The following is a 19,235-nucleotide window of genomic DNA, read 5'->3' as shown; positions in this document are numbered from 1 at the left end:
CATTATACAGTATTGTTATTATGTGTACAATGTTCTCATGGCTCTGTCTCATTTCACTTTACATCATTCATGTAAGTCTTTTCAGGTTTTTCTGAAAGCTTTCTGTTCACTATTAAAGAAAACAAGTCTTTTTAAAAATTAAAGCTTTTTATTTTTAAAATACGCATAGACAGCCCTCAACATTCACCCCTGCAAACTTTGTTTCAAATCCTTTTCTCCTCTCTTCCCCCCAACATTTCCCCCAGATGGCAAGCAATCCAATACATCTTAAACATGTGTAATTGTTCCATACGTACCTCCACAACCATCACGCTGCACAAGAAAAATCAGATCAAAAAGGAAAAAATGAGAAAGAAAACAAAATACAAGCAAATAATAACATAAAAGTGAAAATCTATGTTGTGCTCCACACTCAGTCCTGTCTCTGGATGCAGATGGCTCTCTTCATCACCTTGCTGTAGAAAACCATGTCTGTCAGAATTGATCACCACATAATGTTGCTGTGTAAAATGATTGCCTGGTTCTATTCACTTCCCTTAGCATCAGTTCACATAAGTCTCTCCAAGTCTCTCTGAAACGCTGATCATTTCTTAGGGAACAACAACAATATTCCATAACATTCATATACAATAAGTTATCCAGTCATTCCCCAACTGAAGGGTGTCCACTCAGGAAGAAAGCAAGTCTTAACAACTCTTATGAAATCCAAAAAGATTCTTACAGTTCAGAAATTTTTGCTACTTAGGAAAGGAGATTCTTAAAAAGAGGGAGCAATACTTGTAATTTCAGTGTGGGGGGGCAAACCGTCCCTCAGAGGCGAGAGGAGCGCAGCAGTCTGAATGAGATGCTGGCTAACAAAAGAGCCCACCAGACACACACTCTGTCATTTCACTGCCGTGTTTAACAGTCACATACAGTGACTCTCTTGGGAACAGGCAGTGAGACTTGACCCAGGAAGCCTGCTTGGTACACTGTTGCAATAGTCCAGGTGAGAGGTGCTGAGGGGTTTAAATGGGAGAGGTGACAGAAGGCTGTGTGGGCAGAGAGAAGGGAACAGGTGTAAGAAATGTTGTGGAGGTGGCCATGAAAGATCTGAAGTCTGACCCTGCCGAAGAGTTCGGTCCCTGGCATTTGTCCCCAGAGGCTCCTCTCTCACAACTCCCTCACAGGTTTTGTATGTGCTTCTTGTCTCTTGAGAGATTTCCACTCTTTCCTCCCTCTGGGATGGAGAGAAGAGGTTCTCCTTTTGTTCAGGGCCCGACAGCAGTTCTCACAGATTCCGGGGCCATGCAGCAGTTTGCGTGGACAGACATCGGAGGCTCTCAAGCTTCTAGAATCCTGAGTTTGTCCAAGTCTTGTCTCTTGAGAATCTTGTGCTTCCTCCATCTGTCAGTTCCAGGCAGGGTTGGTGGAGAAAAGCACCGGGGGCTTTCAAACTACTAAGACAGGCGGGTCTCTAGGGTTTCCATACAGAGATGGGTCTGATCAGGACCTGGGGAAAAGGTGCTAGCAGATGAGGGGACCCTTCCAGACGTGGACACAGCCGGTACGAAGTTTGGAGACAGAAGCTGGAGTCTCACTGAGAAGAAGGCCATTCTGGCTAATATATAATAGGCGATGTATGAGAGGGTAGAAAACAGGTAGGTCACCCAGGAGGAAAAAGTCACTACAGGTCCTGCTGACCAGAAAAGGAACCACGGGTTCCAGAGAGGGGTAAATGCCTCGGACATCTGTGCTGATGCTACGTTCTGGCGTGGCAGCGAGGGTCAAGGGAGCTGTTCTCCTAGAGATGCTCTTGCCTCCATTAAGGTGAACCTCACAGAGTCCCATCACTCTCTCCGCCTGCCTACTGGACATCCCAAGAGGATGTCCTAGAAGTATCTTGAACTCAACAAAACTAAAACCGGAACTCATTCCCTTTCCCCTCAGAGTCTTAGATTCGGGAGGATCTGAGTTCAAATGTGGTCACCCTAAGCAAGTCTCTTAATTCTGATTACCTAAAAAGAATGAGTAAAAGGGAGAGGGAACAAGAGGTCCAAAGGGAAGCTTGCTGCAGTGGAAGGACGGAATTAATCTCGTGCGTGTGAGATTTATTCAACACTCGGCCAAGTCCAGCACTTCCTGGCTCTTTTGTCAAAGTATTTGTTCTGTATTGGCGTGAGGCTCCTGTGTTACTGCCAAGCCTTTGCCCTCTCTCATCTCTTACTCCCGAAGTCGATCAGTCAATGAATGTTCAGACCTTAGCTTAAAAAGGCTGCACTGGGGCCATGTCCGGCTGATCTCTCCAGCCTCTGGTCCGGACGGCTCTGGAGGAAAAAGTGAGGTGGGAGGGAGACTTTGCACAGCCCTCCCCGCCTCCCTCCAGTCCAACACACTTGCATGTCACGGCCTCCTCGATGTTATTGTCCAAAGGACAACAAATGCCTACTATGTCCTGGGCACAGGGGGACAAAGAAAGGCAGTCCGGACCCTCACAGATCTCGCGCTCACGTACTCTAAGAAGGGGATGATCAATGGCAACCTCTAAGGGAAGGCACTTGCTTTAAGGGAGACTGGGAAAGGTTTCTTGGAATTCTGAGGCTTAAATGAAGTCAGGAGGCAGAGACGATGATGGGAAAGTGTTGGAGCCAGCAAAAGTGCCCCAACTGGTGCGGTGGAGTGCCAGGAGGCTGGAGTCGTGGCAGTCTCGAGCTGGCTAGTGGCGTGGAAGGAGCTAAGGAGACTGGAAAGGGAATGGCAGGGGGAAGAGGGTTGGTCATGAAGGGCTTTGAATGCCAAACCAGGATTTTTATTTTTGATCCTGGGGGTGATAGGAGCCCACTGGAGCCTATTGACTAATAGGAGTGATATGGGCTGTTCTTGGAAGACAATCACTTGGACATATGTTGACTGTTACCTCCCATGATTCTTGAGAATTTTCTAATCTTTTGCCTCAAACCACTCTCCATGGACTTTGGAGGCCTTTTTGAGGCATTTATTGAATGTGAATTGAGTTAAATTCATTTAAATTTCACTGAATATTAATAGTGACCATTAATGTTTACTCTGAGCCTCCTAGGCACCTGGTTCCCAGTACTTTTACCCTGGGAGATGGTGCTAGTATTATCTAATGCCAGTATTGTAGTGCTCCTATTATCTCCATTTTACAGTGGAGGAAACAGGCGCACAGAGTCTAAGTGATGTGCCCAGGGCCTCGCAGTGGGTGTCTAAAGCCGGATTTGAACTCGGGTTTTCTCGGCTCCGGGTCCGACCTTCTAATCGCACACAAATGCCCCAAGAAAGAAAAGCAATTTCCCTTTCTCCTCATTCTCTGCACCAGAAGTGGAATCCAAGCTGCCATTTCTTTTGGCAGCAGGCTTTATGTTGAGGGGGATCCTGGCGCAGCCCTCGTCTGCTCGCAGAGCTCCAGTGATGAGGAGCTTACTGCCTTCCAAAGCCACCATCAGGGTGCCACGGTCTTTCCTAACCTCTTCTGCCTACCTTTGTGTCTTGTTAACTTTCTCCCACTGTTCTTGTTGGCTGTGCCGGGGCCAAGCAGAGTAGGTGTGATTCCTCCTCCACAAAGCAGCCCTTGGGATGCCGGCGCCGCCCCCAGTCTCCCGTCTTTTCCAGGCCTGTTGCATTCCATCCCTTGGAGCTGCTCTCCCATGGCCGGATTCCAAGGCCTTTTGTGGGTCCTTAAGAAATGCTCGCCGAATCTGAATCCAGCCCCAGATGTGTGGAGCCGGGGCTCCCGGGACTGTCCCTTGTGCCCCGGAAGTGCCCCTCCTCTGCCTCCCACTGCTGCTGGCGTTCTCACCCGAACCTGGTTGGTTAATTAAGGGGTGCCCAAGAGCACTCGGCCAAACGTGAAAGAAGCCCATGACTGTGCTTCTGTGATCTGGATTAGGGAAGCCCAACGTGGCCCTCGAAGGGAAAATAGCAGCTGGGATCTCCCGGAGCCCCCACCCCCAGGGTCCCCACAGAGTCCAGGCCAGGGATGTTCCACCCCGGGGAGGCTATTTCCAGGAGCCCCCACATGGCTGGCCTGGCATCCACACCCCTGCGGGGCGCCTGCCTCCCAGAAGCCCCGGGCTTAGCTGAGTGGGGGGAGGCAGACCCAGCCCCAATGGGCTCGGAGAGGGTGACACTGCAGAGAAGGCCACAAGCCCCGAGCTGCTTTCCTTGGCTCCTGGAGTGGGTGTTTGGAGGCCTTGACTCACACAGGGCCTGGCTGCCTCCAAGGCACAGAGAGGTCACTGTCCATGGAGGATTGTTCTCGGCCAAGCTGCTACACAATGGGGGGCTTGTTTCCAGCTGCCAGGGGGCAGTGGAGGCGGCGGGTGAAGGGCCCGGCTGGAGCGGGTGGGCAGCATTTCAGAGGCGGGGCGGACGCCCCATATGTGACCAAGCGCTGGCAGCCACCCTATCAGGCTGAAGGAGGAGGGGGGTGAGCCAGCTAGGTAAGGGCAGTATCTGGGGCTTGGGAGGAAGCTAGGACAGAGGGCAACCCTGAGAAAGCTAGAAAGCTTAGGTAATGGGAGCTGTGCCCACAGAGCTCAGGCCCAGGGAGGATGCAGAAAGCAGCAGCCCTGAGCTTGCCCGAGGACCCCAAGCTGCTAGGCCAGGCAAACCTAATCTCTGCCCCAGGCTGCTCCCTGGCCCTTTCCAGGAAGGAAAGAAGCTACAAGACTTCCTCTTGCAGGGCCAGGGGCCAGGGCAGCCCCCCAGTTTATCTTCACAGTGTCTCCCCTAGAGGCTGCACAGCCAGCCCTGGGGAGTGCCCAGGATGCTGGACACGGGTTTTTCTTTAAATAGGTGCCTTTCTGAGGGGGTGCTTTCTTTTATTTTTTAAAATTTATTTTGTTGTTGTTGAGGCAATTGGGGTTAAGTGACTTGCCCAGGGTCACACAATCAGGATGTGTTAAGTGTCTGAGGCTAGATTTGAACTCAGGTCCTCCTGACTTCAGGGCTGGGGCTCTACCCACTGCATCACCCAGCTGCCCCATGCTTTCTTCTCTTAAAGACAGCGGGTAAGCTCTGGCCTCAGACACTTAACACTTCTTAGCTGTGTGACTCTGGCCAGGTCACTTAATCCCAATTGCTTTCTCAGGGGGAAAAAAAAAAAAAGAGGGCTGTGTTCCTGGGAGCACATACTCACCTAACTTAAGCTGTTTCATAAGTTTCTGCCACCCTGAGGCTGGTCTCTGGGGGTCAGGAGCCTTCCTTTCACAAGAGCAAGCCAAGCCCAGGAGAGGCAAAGGGCCTCGTCCGGGACTCTACAGGCCGTGTTGAGGGAGCTCCCCGGGCCCTGGGGGAGGGCCGGTGCAGAGACCATCTCAGACACTTCCCAGCATTCCGGGGAGTACCCGGGTGGGCCAGAAGTACTTGGGATCCTGAGGCCCTGGGTACGCTTCCCCCGTCTCAACAGTGGAAGGTGGATGGAGTGGTCAGGGCTCCAAGGTTGCCAGCCATAGAGAAATGTTTCTTCAGCAGAACAGGTGTGACTCCTCCTTTAGCAGTGGCTGAACTGCCCAGCAAAGTGGCGGGACGCAGGGCTGGAAAAGGCTTGCAAATTCCAAACCTGGAGGGGAGTATGGGAGCTCAGCTGGGCCCAGATGTCACCCAGGCTACCCTCAGTCCAGAGGCCTGCTGGAAGGGAAGGCAGGAGAGAAGCTGCAGGCCACCCAGAGGAAAGCTAAGAACCCAAAGGCGGCCCGGTGGGCTGGCCTAGGCAGCCAGGGGCTGCAGAGGACAGAGCTCAGGCCTGGAATCAGGAAGATCCTTATTAGCTCTGTGACTCTGGCAAGGTCTGCCAGTTCCCTCATACTGGCCAGATCTGTGAAGATGACGTGAGATGTTTGTGAAGAACATGGAAATGCTATTATAATTATTATCATTACCCGAGGCCTTGTGGAGATCTATGAAGACCAGGCTGCCCACAGTAAAATACTGACTCATGAATCACTTTAAAGCCTTTTTTATTCTGAGGATCCATGAGGGATCCGTAAGGGATTCCCGCGGTATCAGCTGCAAGCAAGGAGGGCTTTGGAGAAGGTGAAGGGAGGAGATGAAGAGTTGGCAGCTGGACCTGGGGCCTCCCCATGGAGCAGACCCAGCACTGTCTTTGCCCAAGAGCAGGTAGGGAGAGGTGGGGGAAGATCCCTCAGCCCTCTCCCTCCCCAGGCCCAGATCCCACACCAGCAAGCAGAAAAGGGAGCTTTTCTCTCTGCCAGGATGGGACAGCGCTATTCCGCACACTGGCCTGTTTCATCAGCTCCCTGACTACCCCTTTCCTTAGCTGATGCAACCGCTGCCTCTGTCCAAGGAAGCCTTCAGAGCCCCAGGGCCTGAAGGGAAAGGGACCCAAAGGCCAGAACTGAACAGATCTCGAGGGCCCCCAAGTCCAATTTGTGGGGCCAAGGCTACCTTCCAGGCTGGACACAGCTGTTCCCCAGAGCCAGAGTGTGGCCCAAGCAGTCAAGTGACCTAAGAGAGAAGGCCTGGAACAAGGTCTGGCTGGCGAGGGGCTCCGGCTGGTGAAGGGCTCTGGCTGGCGAGGGGCTCCCGCTGGTGAAGGCTCCGGCTGGTGAAGGGCTCTGGCTGGTGAGGGGCTGTCACCTCAGAAGCAGGCTCAAGCATTCAGGAGAGGCAGGGGCAGTGTCTGTGGCCAGCAGGCAGCTCACCGCTGGTAGGGGTGCATCGAAGCCGACTTGATGTTTGTTTTGATACCACTTGGCATCTTACCTAAAGGGAGAAGCAGCAGCAGGGGGCTGAGCGGGCCCAGCCCAGAGGATGGAAGGCTTGTGCGATCCCACCCAGGGCAGCATTATCTCCAGCACCCTCACACACGAACCACGAGGCTGGCCGGGCCATCTTTCCTAACAGAAACTGTATCAGCACGAGCTTGCCAAGGGAGGGGCTGGTCCTGGCTGCTAGCCACCACCCATGGCAGGAGGGCTCCCTCACAGCCAATCCCCAAGGCCTGTGGCCCTGTCCTTGGGGAGAGAGGGGGCATTGTCATAGGACAACTAGGAACTGGGCAGATCCCAGTACTCCTGGGTCAGGCCCTGGCCTGAAGGAGCCCCAGACCCAGCAGTGCTCTGGGGATTACCCTCCTGGATCCACCCAGCTGCACCTCTTCAGGCTGGGTTTGTGTCTTTTTGGTCTGAAGTGAAGTGAGTGAGGAGGAAAGACATTGAGAATGAATAGGCAAGACACACTCTTTCCCGCTGCCAGGAAAAATGCCATGGCTGGTGCCACGCCATCACGGGCAGAAAGAAAGCATGCCTTTGCACCCGGGCTGGATAACCTTGCCTGGGGTGTGCCATGCACACAACGCCCGTGGGACGGAATGGGGTGGTGGACTGTGGAGGTGACCTAAAAAAGCAGGGACCGCTCCACTCAGTCCATAGCAGTCTGGGACAGGGGAGGGGAGGGGCCCCCAGGCACAGCTTCCGCCTGGGATGCCCAAATTTCAAAAGGGCCAGACATAAGGCAGCAGGGATGCTGGAGAAGATGGGAGCCTGCCAGCCGGGAAAAGTCTGCATTTAAACGCATCTGAAACGGGGAGTTGGCACCAATCTGCAAACAAGAGCTGGTCCTTGGCAAGTGAGTGGGCAAAGGACACAGGCAGTGGCGATCAAAGGAAGAAAGGCAGCTGGCCTTTCCACCAAAATGGGGATGGTTCCATCACCTGACCACCAGATCTACAATATGGCCTGAATGGTTAATGTGGGAGGGGCCAGAGTAGGTGGGCAATTGATGGCACCGAGGAGAGCACAAGAATGTGGCACGGCCCCACAAGAACGGGGTCAGGGACACCCAAATCCAGAGAGCCGGGGAGCGAGAGAAGTGAGAAAGGAGTCCTTTCAAATTCTATAAGCGTGTAGATATGTGGGGGGGAGGGGGCTGTGAAATCCATCCAGACTGGACTCACTGATCCCCCTCCCAAGCCCATACCTAAGAACACCAAAGTATGTGGGAAAGGAGCCACTGGACCGATATTCATAGCAGGCATCTGTGGCAGCAAAGAGATGGAAATGCTGCCTGAGGACAGTCTAGGGAGAGAACAAATTGTGCCACAAGAAAGGATAAAGGGATGGATTCAGAAGAACTTCCAAAGGCATCCAGTTTTCTAATACTTTATCATCCCAACATCCAGCTGGAATGGCCTCCAGGCTAGATCTCAGACATGATACTCCATCTCTCATCTCCAGGCCTTTGCCTGGGTTGTGCCCCATGCTTGGAATGCTCTTCCTTCTCACATCCACCTCCTGGTGTCCTTCAAGACTCAAACCAAATCTCACCTTTGACAAGAGGCCATTCCTAGTTGTCGTCCCCCTGCCTCCAGCTGCTTGTGCCCTCCCCTCACATGGCCTTTATTCTATTTCCCCTGGATATAGCTTGTATGTTCACAGTCATCTCTGTTATCTGCCCCATGAGTTTCTGGAAAGCAGACTGGATTTTGCCTTTCTTTTACCTTCAGAGCTTAGCCCAACACCTCGCACACCTAAATGCCTGCTGACTGTGGGAAGGGATGCAGAGAGAAGGGAGTAGCACGAGAAGAACCAATTATGCAGTTTGGACAACATTTCCAAGAAAAAGTACTTTGAAAGACCAAAAAACCATAATTACAGAGGATTGTTGGTGAAACCTGCTGCCCCATTTCTGATTCAGGATAAAGGAGACACTGGTTTTCAGACAATGGCCAATGGAAAAGATCTGCTCTGCTTGATTTGGTTTGTTACAAGAGGAGGAGGCTTTTGAGTAATAATGATACTCCCCCAAAGAAGAAAAGGGCATCAATGAGATATAAAATGACTAGAAAAGAATAGATAAGGCCAGCTTTGGAACACACGCAGTAAATTTGTTGCATTTTAAAAACCAAAAGCCTTACAAAACAGAGCCTCGATTTCACAGATAATCCTTTTCTTCTTCTTTACGTATGGAAACATCCACTTACACCGAGTTTGTCCAGTTTATAACAACAACAAAAGTCAACATTAGAAAATAACCCTTAAAATTCTGGAAAAATTGGAGGGAGACAGAAGGTCCAAGAAGGGACAAGACTTTAGAAGGACAGGACAGAGCTGACAAAATAAAATGATTAATAGGCAATTGAGGCTTAAGAGAAATAAGGAGACAGAAAGAAGATCCTGAGCCACCTTGGATGAACTGAAGTGACCAAGCTCACTTGCACCAAATTGCTGAGTCGTGAAAAACCAGGCAGGTGTGACTGCTGAGGGACTGTCAGTGACACTCACGGAGAGAGATACGGAAGGAATGAGAAAAGGCAAATGTCCTGATTTTCAAAAAAGGGAAGAGAACAGCTCAGGGAGGCCAGTGAATCGCACAGATTTCTGGGGAAATTCCAGATGGAGTCACTAAGGAGACAGTGAGCATCTGCATGAGGAATTGGGATTAGGAAGAGCTGGCTTGCCCTAATCAAGAACAGGTCGTGCCAGATGAACCTCATTTCCTTTTTCAGAGGGATATTTAAGTAGTGGGACAGGGAAGGTCCTAGACATAGTTACCTAGATTTTAGCAAATCATTTGACTAAGTGCCTCATTATCCTGTGGAAAATACAGCCAAGCAGTAGCCCAACCACGGCAGGCTCCTGGACTAGGGCTGGGAGGAGCCCGAGAGTGCAAGGGTCCATCGGCTTTGCCCGGAACCAGAAGGCTCCTGGCACCTTTCTGTAGGACCCGCCCCAGGCCTCCTGCAGGCACTGCCTCCTCGTTAGCGGGTGAGCTCTGGCCAGCCCGGACCGATCCTTTCTTCTCCCCGGCCCGTGGCAGAGGGCACACATTTTGCACCTAAGGACACGGAGGCCCAGTATGGAGAAGGTGCCTGTCCAGGCTCACCTGGCTTGGAATGACGGGGACCAAGTTAGTGCTCCAGCTTTCCTGACCCCAAGCCCCAAAGGGCCTCTTACTGCTCTAACACGGGACTGATCCAGAATTAGTAAATGGCTGCAGGTCAATCAAGCAGGTCCCTGGTACCAGGCCCCCCCTGGGCTCTTTGCTCCATCAATGATTCACACGAAGGCAGCAAAACCCAGAGAGCAAAGAGCTAACCTCGAGAGTCATCAAAGTTCAAAAGTCCTCTCTCTGACACTACAATGCTGCCCAAACTGCTGCATGGGTGACTCCTGGGGGCAGAGGTCCTGACCCCTGACCCTGGAGGCCTCCTGGGTTCCCAGCCAGAAAGAATCACATTTCAGATGTCTGAGGCAGTTGGGCTGCATACCACCAGTTGCCCCCCTGGACGAGAAAGCTGAATAAAGGGGGCAATACGTTTCCCAGGCAACTTCAGAGCTGGAAGATCCCTCTGATCTGGGCCACAGCCACAAGGAGCCCCCCACTTTTCATATTTCCCCCAAGAAGGCTCTCTGGCCCCTGCTTGAACTTCTCCAAGAGCTTCACCAACCCCCTGCCCTCACCCCCAGTCACTGGGGCAGTTTCCATTATAAATTAGCAGGTTTTTCCTGATGTCAAACCTAACCCTCCCCAGTGCTCCTGGTCCCACCTCTGGGGTCAGAGATGTGTCACATGACAGCCCGATTCTCCTGTCCTGCCCCCTCCCAGCTCCTGCACTGTGCCTCAAAGCCCCTCCCACCCTAGCTACCTTCCCCTGGAGCCTGGCTCCTTCTGATACATCTTTCCTAAAGTAAAGGGCCCACACAAATTCACTGCTGAAGAGGCTGAGAAAATAATCTGGAATTACTCAAGAAACAACCAACATGGCAGCAGCTCAAGCAGTGACGTGGCCCCACACAGGGGACCTCTCCCGAGGTCCTTGCGGCGGCCCTAGATCTTACAGGGGACTGGCCCGTCGTCACACGGCTGGCTGGGCAAAATGGAAAGGCCCCAAACTGTGCATTCTGGGGACAAATCTATGGAGGATGATGATAGGAAAAGGTCCCCCAAACAGCCCCAGGTCCACCTCTAGGCTGTCAGTGACAGGACGTGGGGTTAGGGCCCCCAAGCGAGCCCCGAGCCACGGCCGTACTAAACTTTTGTGCCAGGGTCAGAGAACGCAGCTGAGCCCTGGGGCCGATGCTGCTGAGCCAGGATGACGAGCTGGCAGAGAAAGCTGTGTCCTCAGTGTGACAACCAGCACCAATCTGGGCCTCGGGGCCCACACACTGTCCTTGTGAGCTGGGGGGCCCTGGGTACAGAACACGGCCCCTGCTGTCACGTGATCGCCCTAATGACTGGGTCTTAGGAGATTCTGTCAGGTGGGGCAGCGGGCAGAGAGAGGAATCAGCCATCAAACGGCCGGAGCATCAGCTAAAAATCAAACGAGGTCAAGCAGCCCTCCCTGCCCCTCCTGGGCATCCACTCCCTAAGCTGGAGCCCAGACCGAGCACTCTGAGCCTTGAACGCCAAGACCAAGCTTCCCTGTGGTTGCCTGGGCTCCTCTGGGCCAGGCCCCCGGGCGGCACACCCCCGGCACCTTACCTGGCTGGCCAGTTTGTGCCATCTGTACTCCGCTGAGCAGGGGGCTCTGCTGCTGACTGGGTGCGCCCGTCATCTGAACTTGCTGCATGCCCGACGCTCCGGCCAGGAGGGCCCCTGCCCCGGGCTGGCCTGGCTGACCAGAGCCACTGCTGCCAGGAGGTCTCCAGTTGGACAGACCCTTCCCAAAGGCAACTGCAGCCACCAGAGCATTGGTGTCTGTGGGGTTGAAGGTCTGCTTATTCTGACGGAGACCTAGGAAGGGAAGCCAGGGACCTGAGCAGCGGGTCCAAGAGCCCAAGGAGGCTTCGGCCGTCACATATAGGAAGACCCCTGCAACTCAGGCTCCTGGGGCTGCTCCCACGAGGGTCTTTCCCTCATCCCTTTGGTTTCATCATAGATCCACGGCCACTCTCCTCCATCCCTGTCCTTTCCCTTGTCTCCTGGCTTTGCCGTCATGCCCCCACCGTGCCATCTATGCCTCCCCATTCTGTGTCACCACGCAGCTCCCTCCCTCTCCCCCCCATGGTGATCAGTTCCTGCTCGGCTGGACACACTGACCTCCACTTTCTGATTCCCGCTCTTCTTTGCTGATTTTTCCAGGAGGTTTGAGCACATTTTATTCAAAGTCTGAATTTGCTTCTGTAAAACACCCAGGTGCCCTGAGTGAGCCAGGCCAGTCTGACACTGTCCCCGCAGCTCCCTGGGACCCCCAGGGCAGGAACCAGGGCAGGTTCTGTCATTACCTGGGCAGCATCGGTGCCAATGCGCGCTGCATCTGTGGTCAGCTGCTTCTCCTGCTCCTCCACCTCTGGGTCTGGTTTGGTTCTCAGGTGGTCAGGGACCACCTCGTGACTGAAGACAGGAACCCGTCCTTCCGTCTGCCTCTGTCATAAGCACAAAGGGCACGCTGCATCGACTGTCTCCTCTCCTCAGAAGAAGGCACCTGGACCCCTGCCCATCCACACCCTAGGCTGGCTTTCAAAAGATGCCCCAGGGCGAATGCCGCCAGCTGAGTGGGGAAAGGGGGGCAGAGAAGCTGGCGGCAGGGGAGGGGGAGTCTGCACGGAAGTTGGAGGCGACAAGCTGCTCAGGGTCAGAGCTGGCCCGCTGAGTCCCCTGCCCCTCTACCCAGTCCCCTCCTCTCACCGTGAGCTCCTCATCGCGGTCTGGGGACAGCACCAGAGGAATGATAACCTGGTTCCGGAGCAATGGGGTCTTCTCGTGCTTGAGGACCTTGTTGAGGGTATTCAGCTGCCCCGAGAGTAAAGCAAAGCTGTCCAGAACGGAGGGCCTAGTCGGGGTAGAGATGGGAAGGGTCTGGCTAACAAGGTGGGCTCTGACCCCTGGGACACTCAGGGAAGCGGCAGCTTCCCAAGAATCCTTCAGACAGAACTCCAGCCTTCGGAGTCAGAACTGCAAGGACCCTTCCCACCCAGGCCCCCTCCAGACAGAGGCGCAGTCTGGGGGCGAGGGAGGCCTTTCCTGACCCAGCCATAGGGAAAGGAAAGCTCTCACTCAAGAGCCTGGCCCACAGCCAAGGCCTCCTGGGAGAGAAGCCCTGTCTGGGCCCTGCCATCTCCAAAAACCCTCCTTCGAGGCCTAGGCAAGCCCCCACTAGCCCACGGAAACACAGTGGGACCAGCCTTCCCATAGCGCTCCCAACACGGAAGGCTCAGGAGGGGATGGGAACGAGGGGGGGGGGGGCGCTCCCGCCCCCTGGGCAGCACCAGAGGGGCTCACGGTCACCCCGGACTACGCCATGTGACGGAGGAGACCCCCCTGGGTTCCGCAGCAGCGCGGAACCTCCTGCTGGGCTCCGGGCTGGCTGTACCCGCCCGCCCGTCCCCCTGTCCGTACCAGGTAAGCCGGTCATACTCGTTCTCCAGCTTGCAAATAAAGCTTCCCAAGGAGCTTTTCAGATCCGCCACTTGGTTCAGCAGCGCGTCCACCGAGGCCTCCAGCTGCTTCTCTTCTCTCTGCATGGACAGGGCCCAGCCGGTCAGCCCAAGGTGGCTGCTCAGGACTCAGAGCCATGGGACACCTGGTGTCCAAAAAGGAGCCCGAAAATCCCTGGGGAGCAGAGGGGACAAGGGGCGGAGGAAACATCCCCAGGGGATGCCCGAGGCCCTGGCCCGGGGAGGACCCGCTGCAGAAAGGCTGGACACAGGAAGGGGAGGAGGGGTCTCTGCCCCCCTCCCCCTAACTTGGAGTTTGTGGGAGCGATCCTGGCTGCCCTGGCTTAAAAGGAGCCTGCCTCTGACTGCACCGGGGTCACGCTTCAGGCCTTTTGGCATAAAAGGGGCTCCTGAGGACCCCGAGCAGGGCGTGTGCTCCGGGCAGTACCGAGACCTTGGCCCAGGGCTGGACGGGCTCCACATCCTGCCTGTCTCCGCTGACCCAGGGGGACTCAGACGCTCTCACTGAGAGGCTAGTGCCCGGGCAGAGCCAGGTAAGGGCAGCCGGTCCCATCTAGGGCGTGGGCCGGGGCCGTCCCGAGACTCGCACCTGCTCCCCCGCCTGCATTCCCCTCTCCTCATTAGCTTGTCACCAGTGCCTCACTCCTCCACGGCCCGGCCCGGCCTCATCTCCCCTGGCATCTGCCTCTGCCTGTGGCCCCCAGGCCCTGACCCGGAGTTCCTCCTGCGCCACTGCCGCTTCCCGACAGCTCCGTGCCCTCTCCCACGCCGGGGCTGCTTCCTTGTTCCTGCTCTTCGGTAGGTCGCCCCCTGTCTCTGGGAGTGCTCACACACCCGGCCCTCGCTCCTGCCTTTCCCACCTCCTTCCTCGATCCTCCTCTCCCGCCCCCACCCTCACTGACCCCGACTCCTGCCCGTCCCCTCAGACGGAGCTCCTGGAAGGCAGGGACCTCCTGCCCCGCCGTTTCACTGGCCTTTGACCCGGAAGGGGTTCGATAACTGTTCACCCACACCGCAGTGCCCCTCTCTCCTGCTGCAGTCTGCCTTCCACGCGGCAGGCCTCCCCCCAGACCCCCCCACGATCCCGGCTCCTCTGCTGAGGCTGCCCCCGAGGAGCTTCCGGAGACGGGGAGGCCCTTTGTGCTACTCTCTCCTTCCACACCCCAAGGGGGGCCCGGGGCCTTCACCCAGAGGTCCAGGTAGATCAGCCTCAAGGATACATCTCCTGCCTCCGAGTCTTTGGCTCCGAGGGCCTTCCTTCCAGGGATGCCCTTCCTCCTCCCCTCTACAGCAAACTTCTCCAGCCCCACCTCCCGCAGCCCCCCCAGCACCAGCCCCAACAAACCATAGCCCCCCCTAGCCAGAACCCCACCCCCCACAGCTCCCCAGTACCAGCACCAGTTCCCGCAGCCCCCTCAGCCCAAACCCCACCTCCCGCAGCCCCCCCAGCCCGAGCTCCACGTCCCGCAGCCCCCCCAGCCCGAGCTCCACGTCCCGCAGCCCCCTCAGCCCGAGCTCCACATCCCGCAGCCCCCTCAGCCCGAGCCCCACCTCCCGCAGTCCCCCCAGTCTGAGCCCCACCTCCCGCAGCCCCCTTAGCCTGAGCCCCACCACCCGCAGCCCCCTCAGCCCGAGCTCTACCTCCCGCAGCCCCCCCAGCCCGAGCTCTACCTCCCGCAGCCCCCTCCAACACCAGCCACCACCCGCAGTGCCCCAGCCCGAGCGCCACCTCCCGCGGCGCCCCAGAACGGGCCCCAGCTCCCGCAGCCCCCCAGCCCGGGCCCCAGCTCCCGCAGCCCCCCAGCCCGAGCCCCACTTCCCGCAGCCCCCCCAGCCCGAACCCCACCTCCCGCAGTCCCTCAGCACCAGCCCCACCTCCCGCAGCCCCCCCAGCCCGAGCCCCATCTTCCGCAGCCCCCTCCCCCCAGCCCCACCTCCCGCAGCCCCCTCCCCCCAGCCCCACCTCCCGCAGCCCCCTCCCCCCAGCCCCACCTCCCGCAGCCCCCTCCCCCCAGCCCCACCTCCCGCAGCGTTCCAGCACCAGCTCCCGCAATTCTTCCCCCACCCACCCACGCACATCTTTGGGGAATTAACCGCTGCGGCGCCGGGCTCCCGGCTTGACCCTTCCAGGGCCTCAGTTTCCTTACGAGTAAGTTGGGGGTGGGGAGAAACGTCGGGGCCCAATCAGATGCTCCCATTACAGGTGACTGTCATGTGCACTAACCCTAAATGCGCGCCCCGCCGGGGGCCCCAACGCCGCTCCAGCGCCGCAAGTCGGGCCTGGCCCCCAAGGGCTCCTCCACGCAGCGCCTTCCCCACACCCACGCCCCCTAGCCTTGGATTCTAGGCCGCCTCACTCCCCCTCCACCCCGCCACGACCCCCAGTTCAGCCCTTACCTGCATCTTGTCGGCTACGGCAATTGAATTGGCAATAGGAATTGAACCGCCTCCTAGGTTCCGCTTCCGCTTCCGGAAACACTGCCTTCTAACCCTGCGACTTCACGCAGAAGTTTCCGGCGCGGCGGGTGAGCGTTTCCGGGTCGCGACGGGTCAGAGGTCACCTCCGGGATCTGACAACCATGGCGGCGGAACCGGCCGAGGTAAGGTTCTGGGGGTGGTCTGGAGAGGGTGCCTGGGATCCCGGGCTCGGGGAGCGGAGTGCAGGGTCCGGCCTGAGTGGTCTCGGCGCTCCAGACCCTTGGGTTCTCGCTCGGGGAGCAGGACCTCGCGCCGTCGCCTTCTCCGGTCCGGCAGTCAGTCAGCAAACCGACCCCTCTCCGTGGTCCCCGGGGGCGGGACGTTCTCTGAGAAGTGAGCCCCCCTTGCAGGTGGAGGAGGCCGCGCAGGTGTTTCTGCTCATGCGGAAGGGCCATCGCATCTCCCGCAACGTGCGCCTGGCCTGGTTCCTGAGTCACCTCCGCCAGGCGGTTCGGGCGGCCTCCCCGGAGGAGCTGGTGAGTGGGGGGTGGGAACCGAGCGAGGGGGGTGCGGGCGGCCCCGCGCGGTGCCCCTGACCCCTGACCCTGACCTCTGCAGCATCGCTCCGAGCCCGAGCTGGCCGTGCTCAGCGTCCTCCCCCCGGGCTGGCAGCCCGACGAGCCCCTGGCGCCCCCGGGCCGGGCCCTGCTGCTGGTGCCGTCCACGCGCGTCACCTTCCTGGCGTGGCGCTACCGCTTCGTCATCGAGCTCGACCTGAGCCCCTCCACGGGCATTGTGGTGAGCCGCCTCTCCCTCTCTCACCTGCTAACAGACTCCCCCAGCCCCGCCCCCAGAGCACTGGTGCTCCCTGCTCCCACCCCAGTCACTGACAGCCCCGCCCCCAGAGCACTGGTGCTCCCTGCTCCCCCCAGTCACTGACAGCCCCGCCCCCAGAGCACTGGTGCTCCCTGCTCCCCCCCTGCTCCCTGCTCCCCCCCCCCCCCCAGTCACTGACAGCCCCGCCCCCAGAGCACTGGTGCTCCCTGCTCCCCCCAGTCACTGACAGCCCCGCCCCCAGGGCACTGGTGCTGCCTGCTCCCCCCCCCAGTCACTGACAGCCCCCCCCTCCCAGGGCACTGATGCTCCCTGCTCCCACCCCAGTCACTGACAGCCCCCCCCCCCCAGGGCACTGGTGCTCCCTGCCTCCATCACCCTCATCACCCCTATGTCCCCGCATTTTCTTCCCTTTTCCCCCCCTCCCCCTCCCCTCCAGTACTGACAGTCCCTGCCCCCATTCCTGTGACTTTCCCTTCCCCAGGATGACTCCACAGGAGAGATTCTCTTTGATGAGGTCTTCCGGGCCTTGTCCCGGTGCCTGGAGGGGCTGCTCAGGCCCTTCCGAGTTCCCGGCTCTGCCATCACCTTCCAGCCCGAGATCTACGTCACCATCCAGGCCTATTCGTCCATCATTGGCCTTCAGTCCCACCAGGTAGGGCTGCGCCTGTGCCAACCGAGGGCCTGGGGCCGGGCTCGGGGAGTGAGAAGCCTCCCCAGAGTGCCCCGGCTTCAGTCCCGTAGCTGCTGGGGCCATCCCTTCCAGGCTGGGCTCCCTCCAGGGGTCCAGCTCATCGGGCGTCCCCATTCGGACTCCTCCAGAAGAGGGTAGTCTCAGGGCCGAGGGGTTTGACCCAGCCTGATCTGAACCAGATCCCCCTCTGCCTGGCGGGCCGGTTCTGATCCAGTAAGGGAATGAGCTCTCCTCGCTGACTGTCCTGGGAGAACCTCTGTCACGACCTGGAAAGTGGGCGGTGAAGGCTTCTGGGGGAGAGAAGAGGCTGGACGGCCCTGAGATGGGCTGTGAAGCACGTGCAGTGGGGGAGCTCCGGGGAGGGGGATGATGGTGTGCTGAGCCTGGCCCATTTGACCGAGGTGGGGGGGGGGGGGAGAGCCCAAAGGGGAGACTGCTGAATATCAGGTTCACTGTGCACACATTGTGCCCGTGAGGGGCCAGGGGCTGGGGGTGGGGGGGAGATGAACGTGGGAAATGCCAAGGGGGGATTAACACAGCTTGGCTACTGGTGGGCCTTGGGAGTCGAGGATGGCTGAGGGTGTGAGTCTGATCGAGTAGGGAGAGGCTGGTGACCTGGGTGAATCAGCAAGAATGGCCGGTGGTGGCAGCGACACAGATCGCACTCAGGAGCCTGCAGGAGGCCCGGACGGGGACCTGGGTCTGGCCCCCTGGAGAGAGGGATCCTGGGGACTTGTCAGGGCAGAAACGGTAGTGAAGTCCAAAGGAGCCAGCGAGACCATCAAGGGCAGCAAGTAGCAGAGAAGAGGCTGCCTGAGGGCCAAGCCAGGCTTCCCAGAAGGAAGATGCACAGCGGAGCCTGAGCAGACATGGTCATGTGGAGACGGAGAGTCCCAAGAGCAGCGTCGGATCCACTGTGGGGGCACAGCAGCCAAGAGCTGGGGTTGGGCAGTTAGGAGATTGATGTGGGGCTTGGCAAACTGCCCCAGTGAGGAGCCAGGGCGGAAGCCAAGTGTGAGGAAGTTCTTGACATCAGGCTAAATTCTGCTCCCCAAGCAGAGCAGGTTTTCAGCTCTCCTATGCCCATTCTCTTTCCCCACCTGGCTACTTCAGCTAAATGTGACTGTCTCCTTTTTTAATTATTATTATCTTTTGTTTTTTTTCCTGGTTATACATGTACATTCATTTTTTTAATAGATTTTTTTAATGAATCATTCTAAGAAAAATCAGAACAAAAGGGAGAAACCATCAGAGAAAAAAGAAAAAAAAAAGGTGAAGATCGCCTATGTTGAGTTTACATTCATTCTCCATAGTTCTCCCCCTGGATACAGATAGCGTTTTTATCCGAAGCTTATTGGGATTGCCTTGGATCGCCGAACCACCGAGAGGAACAAAGTCTTTCTTGGTGATCATCGCACATTCTTGCTGTCATTGCGTACAACATATTCTATTATGTATGAACAATTAGCATCAGTTCGTGTAAATCTTCTCAGGCCTTTCTAAAATCAGCTTGTTCATCGTTTTTTATGGAGCTGTAATATTCCATTACTTTCATAAACCATAACTTATTCAGCCGTTCCCTAATTGATGGGCTGCTGGTTCCTTTCTAGATCAAGGAGCACAAGTCTTAGGTCCTTTTTCTGCCTTGGTCTTTCTCCTCATTACAGCCTTCCTAAAATATAATGTCCAGTCCCGAGGGCAAGATTTGGCCTCCTATCCTCTTAATTTGGACCGACTTTGAGTTAACTTCGGGTGCTTCCATGACAACCTGCTGACAGCCTAGTCACTAGGACCCACAGATCTTTCTCATTCATGCTGTTCTGCTTTTTCCAGTGGGTCTCTTCTACAATTGGTTTTGGAAAAGATAAGCAGGATTTTGGCCACACCAGTGCTGTGTGGAGGAGGGAGCCTATGGTAGTGACTCCTGG

At 56.9% G+C, this 19,235-nt stretch overlaps 2 protein-coding genes across 5 annotated transcripts in view; one reads left to right on the top strand and one right to left on the bottom strand.

Annotated features, from left to right (window-relative positions):
- Positions 1-5,943: 5,943 nt before the first annotated feature.
- MED8 (mediator complex subunit 8) lies at positions 5,944-15,857 on the bottom strand. Its single transcript, XM_051999959.1, is given in 8 exon segments — positions 5,944-6,726; positions 11,446-11,697; positions 12,004-12,036; positions 12,039-12,084; positions 12,189-12,329; positions 12,592-12,736; positions 13,303-13,421; positions 15,759-15,857. Coding segments are annotated over 8 exon segments (807 nt in total). The 5' UTR covers positions 15,765-15,857; the 3' UTR covers positions 5,944-6,661.
- A 65-nt stretch (positions 15,858-15,922) lies between these two features.
- SZT2 (SZT2 subunit of KICSTOR complex) overlaps positions 15,923-19,235 on the top strand; it is a 66,031-nt gene continuing 62,718 nt past the window's right edge. For 2 of the 4 annotated variants that reach the window (XM_051999956.1, XM_051999955.1), the window contains exons 1-3: positions 15,926-16,315; positions 16,398-16,577; positions 17,098-17,268. In XM_051999956.1, coding sequence (XP_051855916.1) covers positions 15,941-16,315; positions 16,398-16,577; positions 17,098-17,268 — 726 coding nt within the window. In that variant the 5' untranslated portion in view covers positions 15,926-15,940. Of the gene's footprint in view, positions 16,316-16,397; positions 16,578-17,097; positions 17,269-19,235 lie in introns of all 4 variants that reach the window. The other 2 variants (XM_051999957.1, XM_051999958.1) reach the window with 2 other exon arrangements.

This window comes from Antechinus flavipes, chromosome 4, assembly GCF_016432865.1.
Source record: "Antechinus flavipes isolate AdamAnt ecotype Samford, QLD, Australia chromosome 4, AdamAnt_v2, whole genome shotgun sequence".
Taxonomy (NCBI): Eukaryota; Metazoa; Chordata; class Mammalia; order Dasyuromorphia; family Dasyuridae; genus Antechinus; species Antechinus flavipes.
Note: the sequence above shows the minus strand (reverse complement) of the source record. Positions and strands in the feature narration are given on the sequence as shown.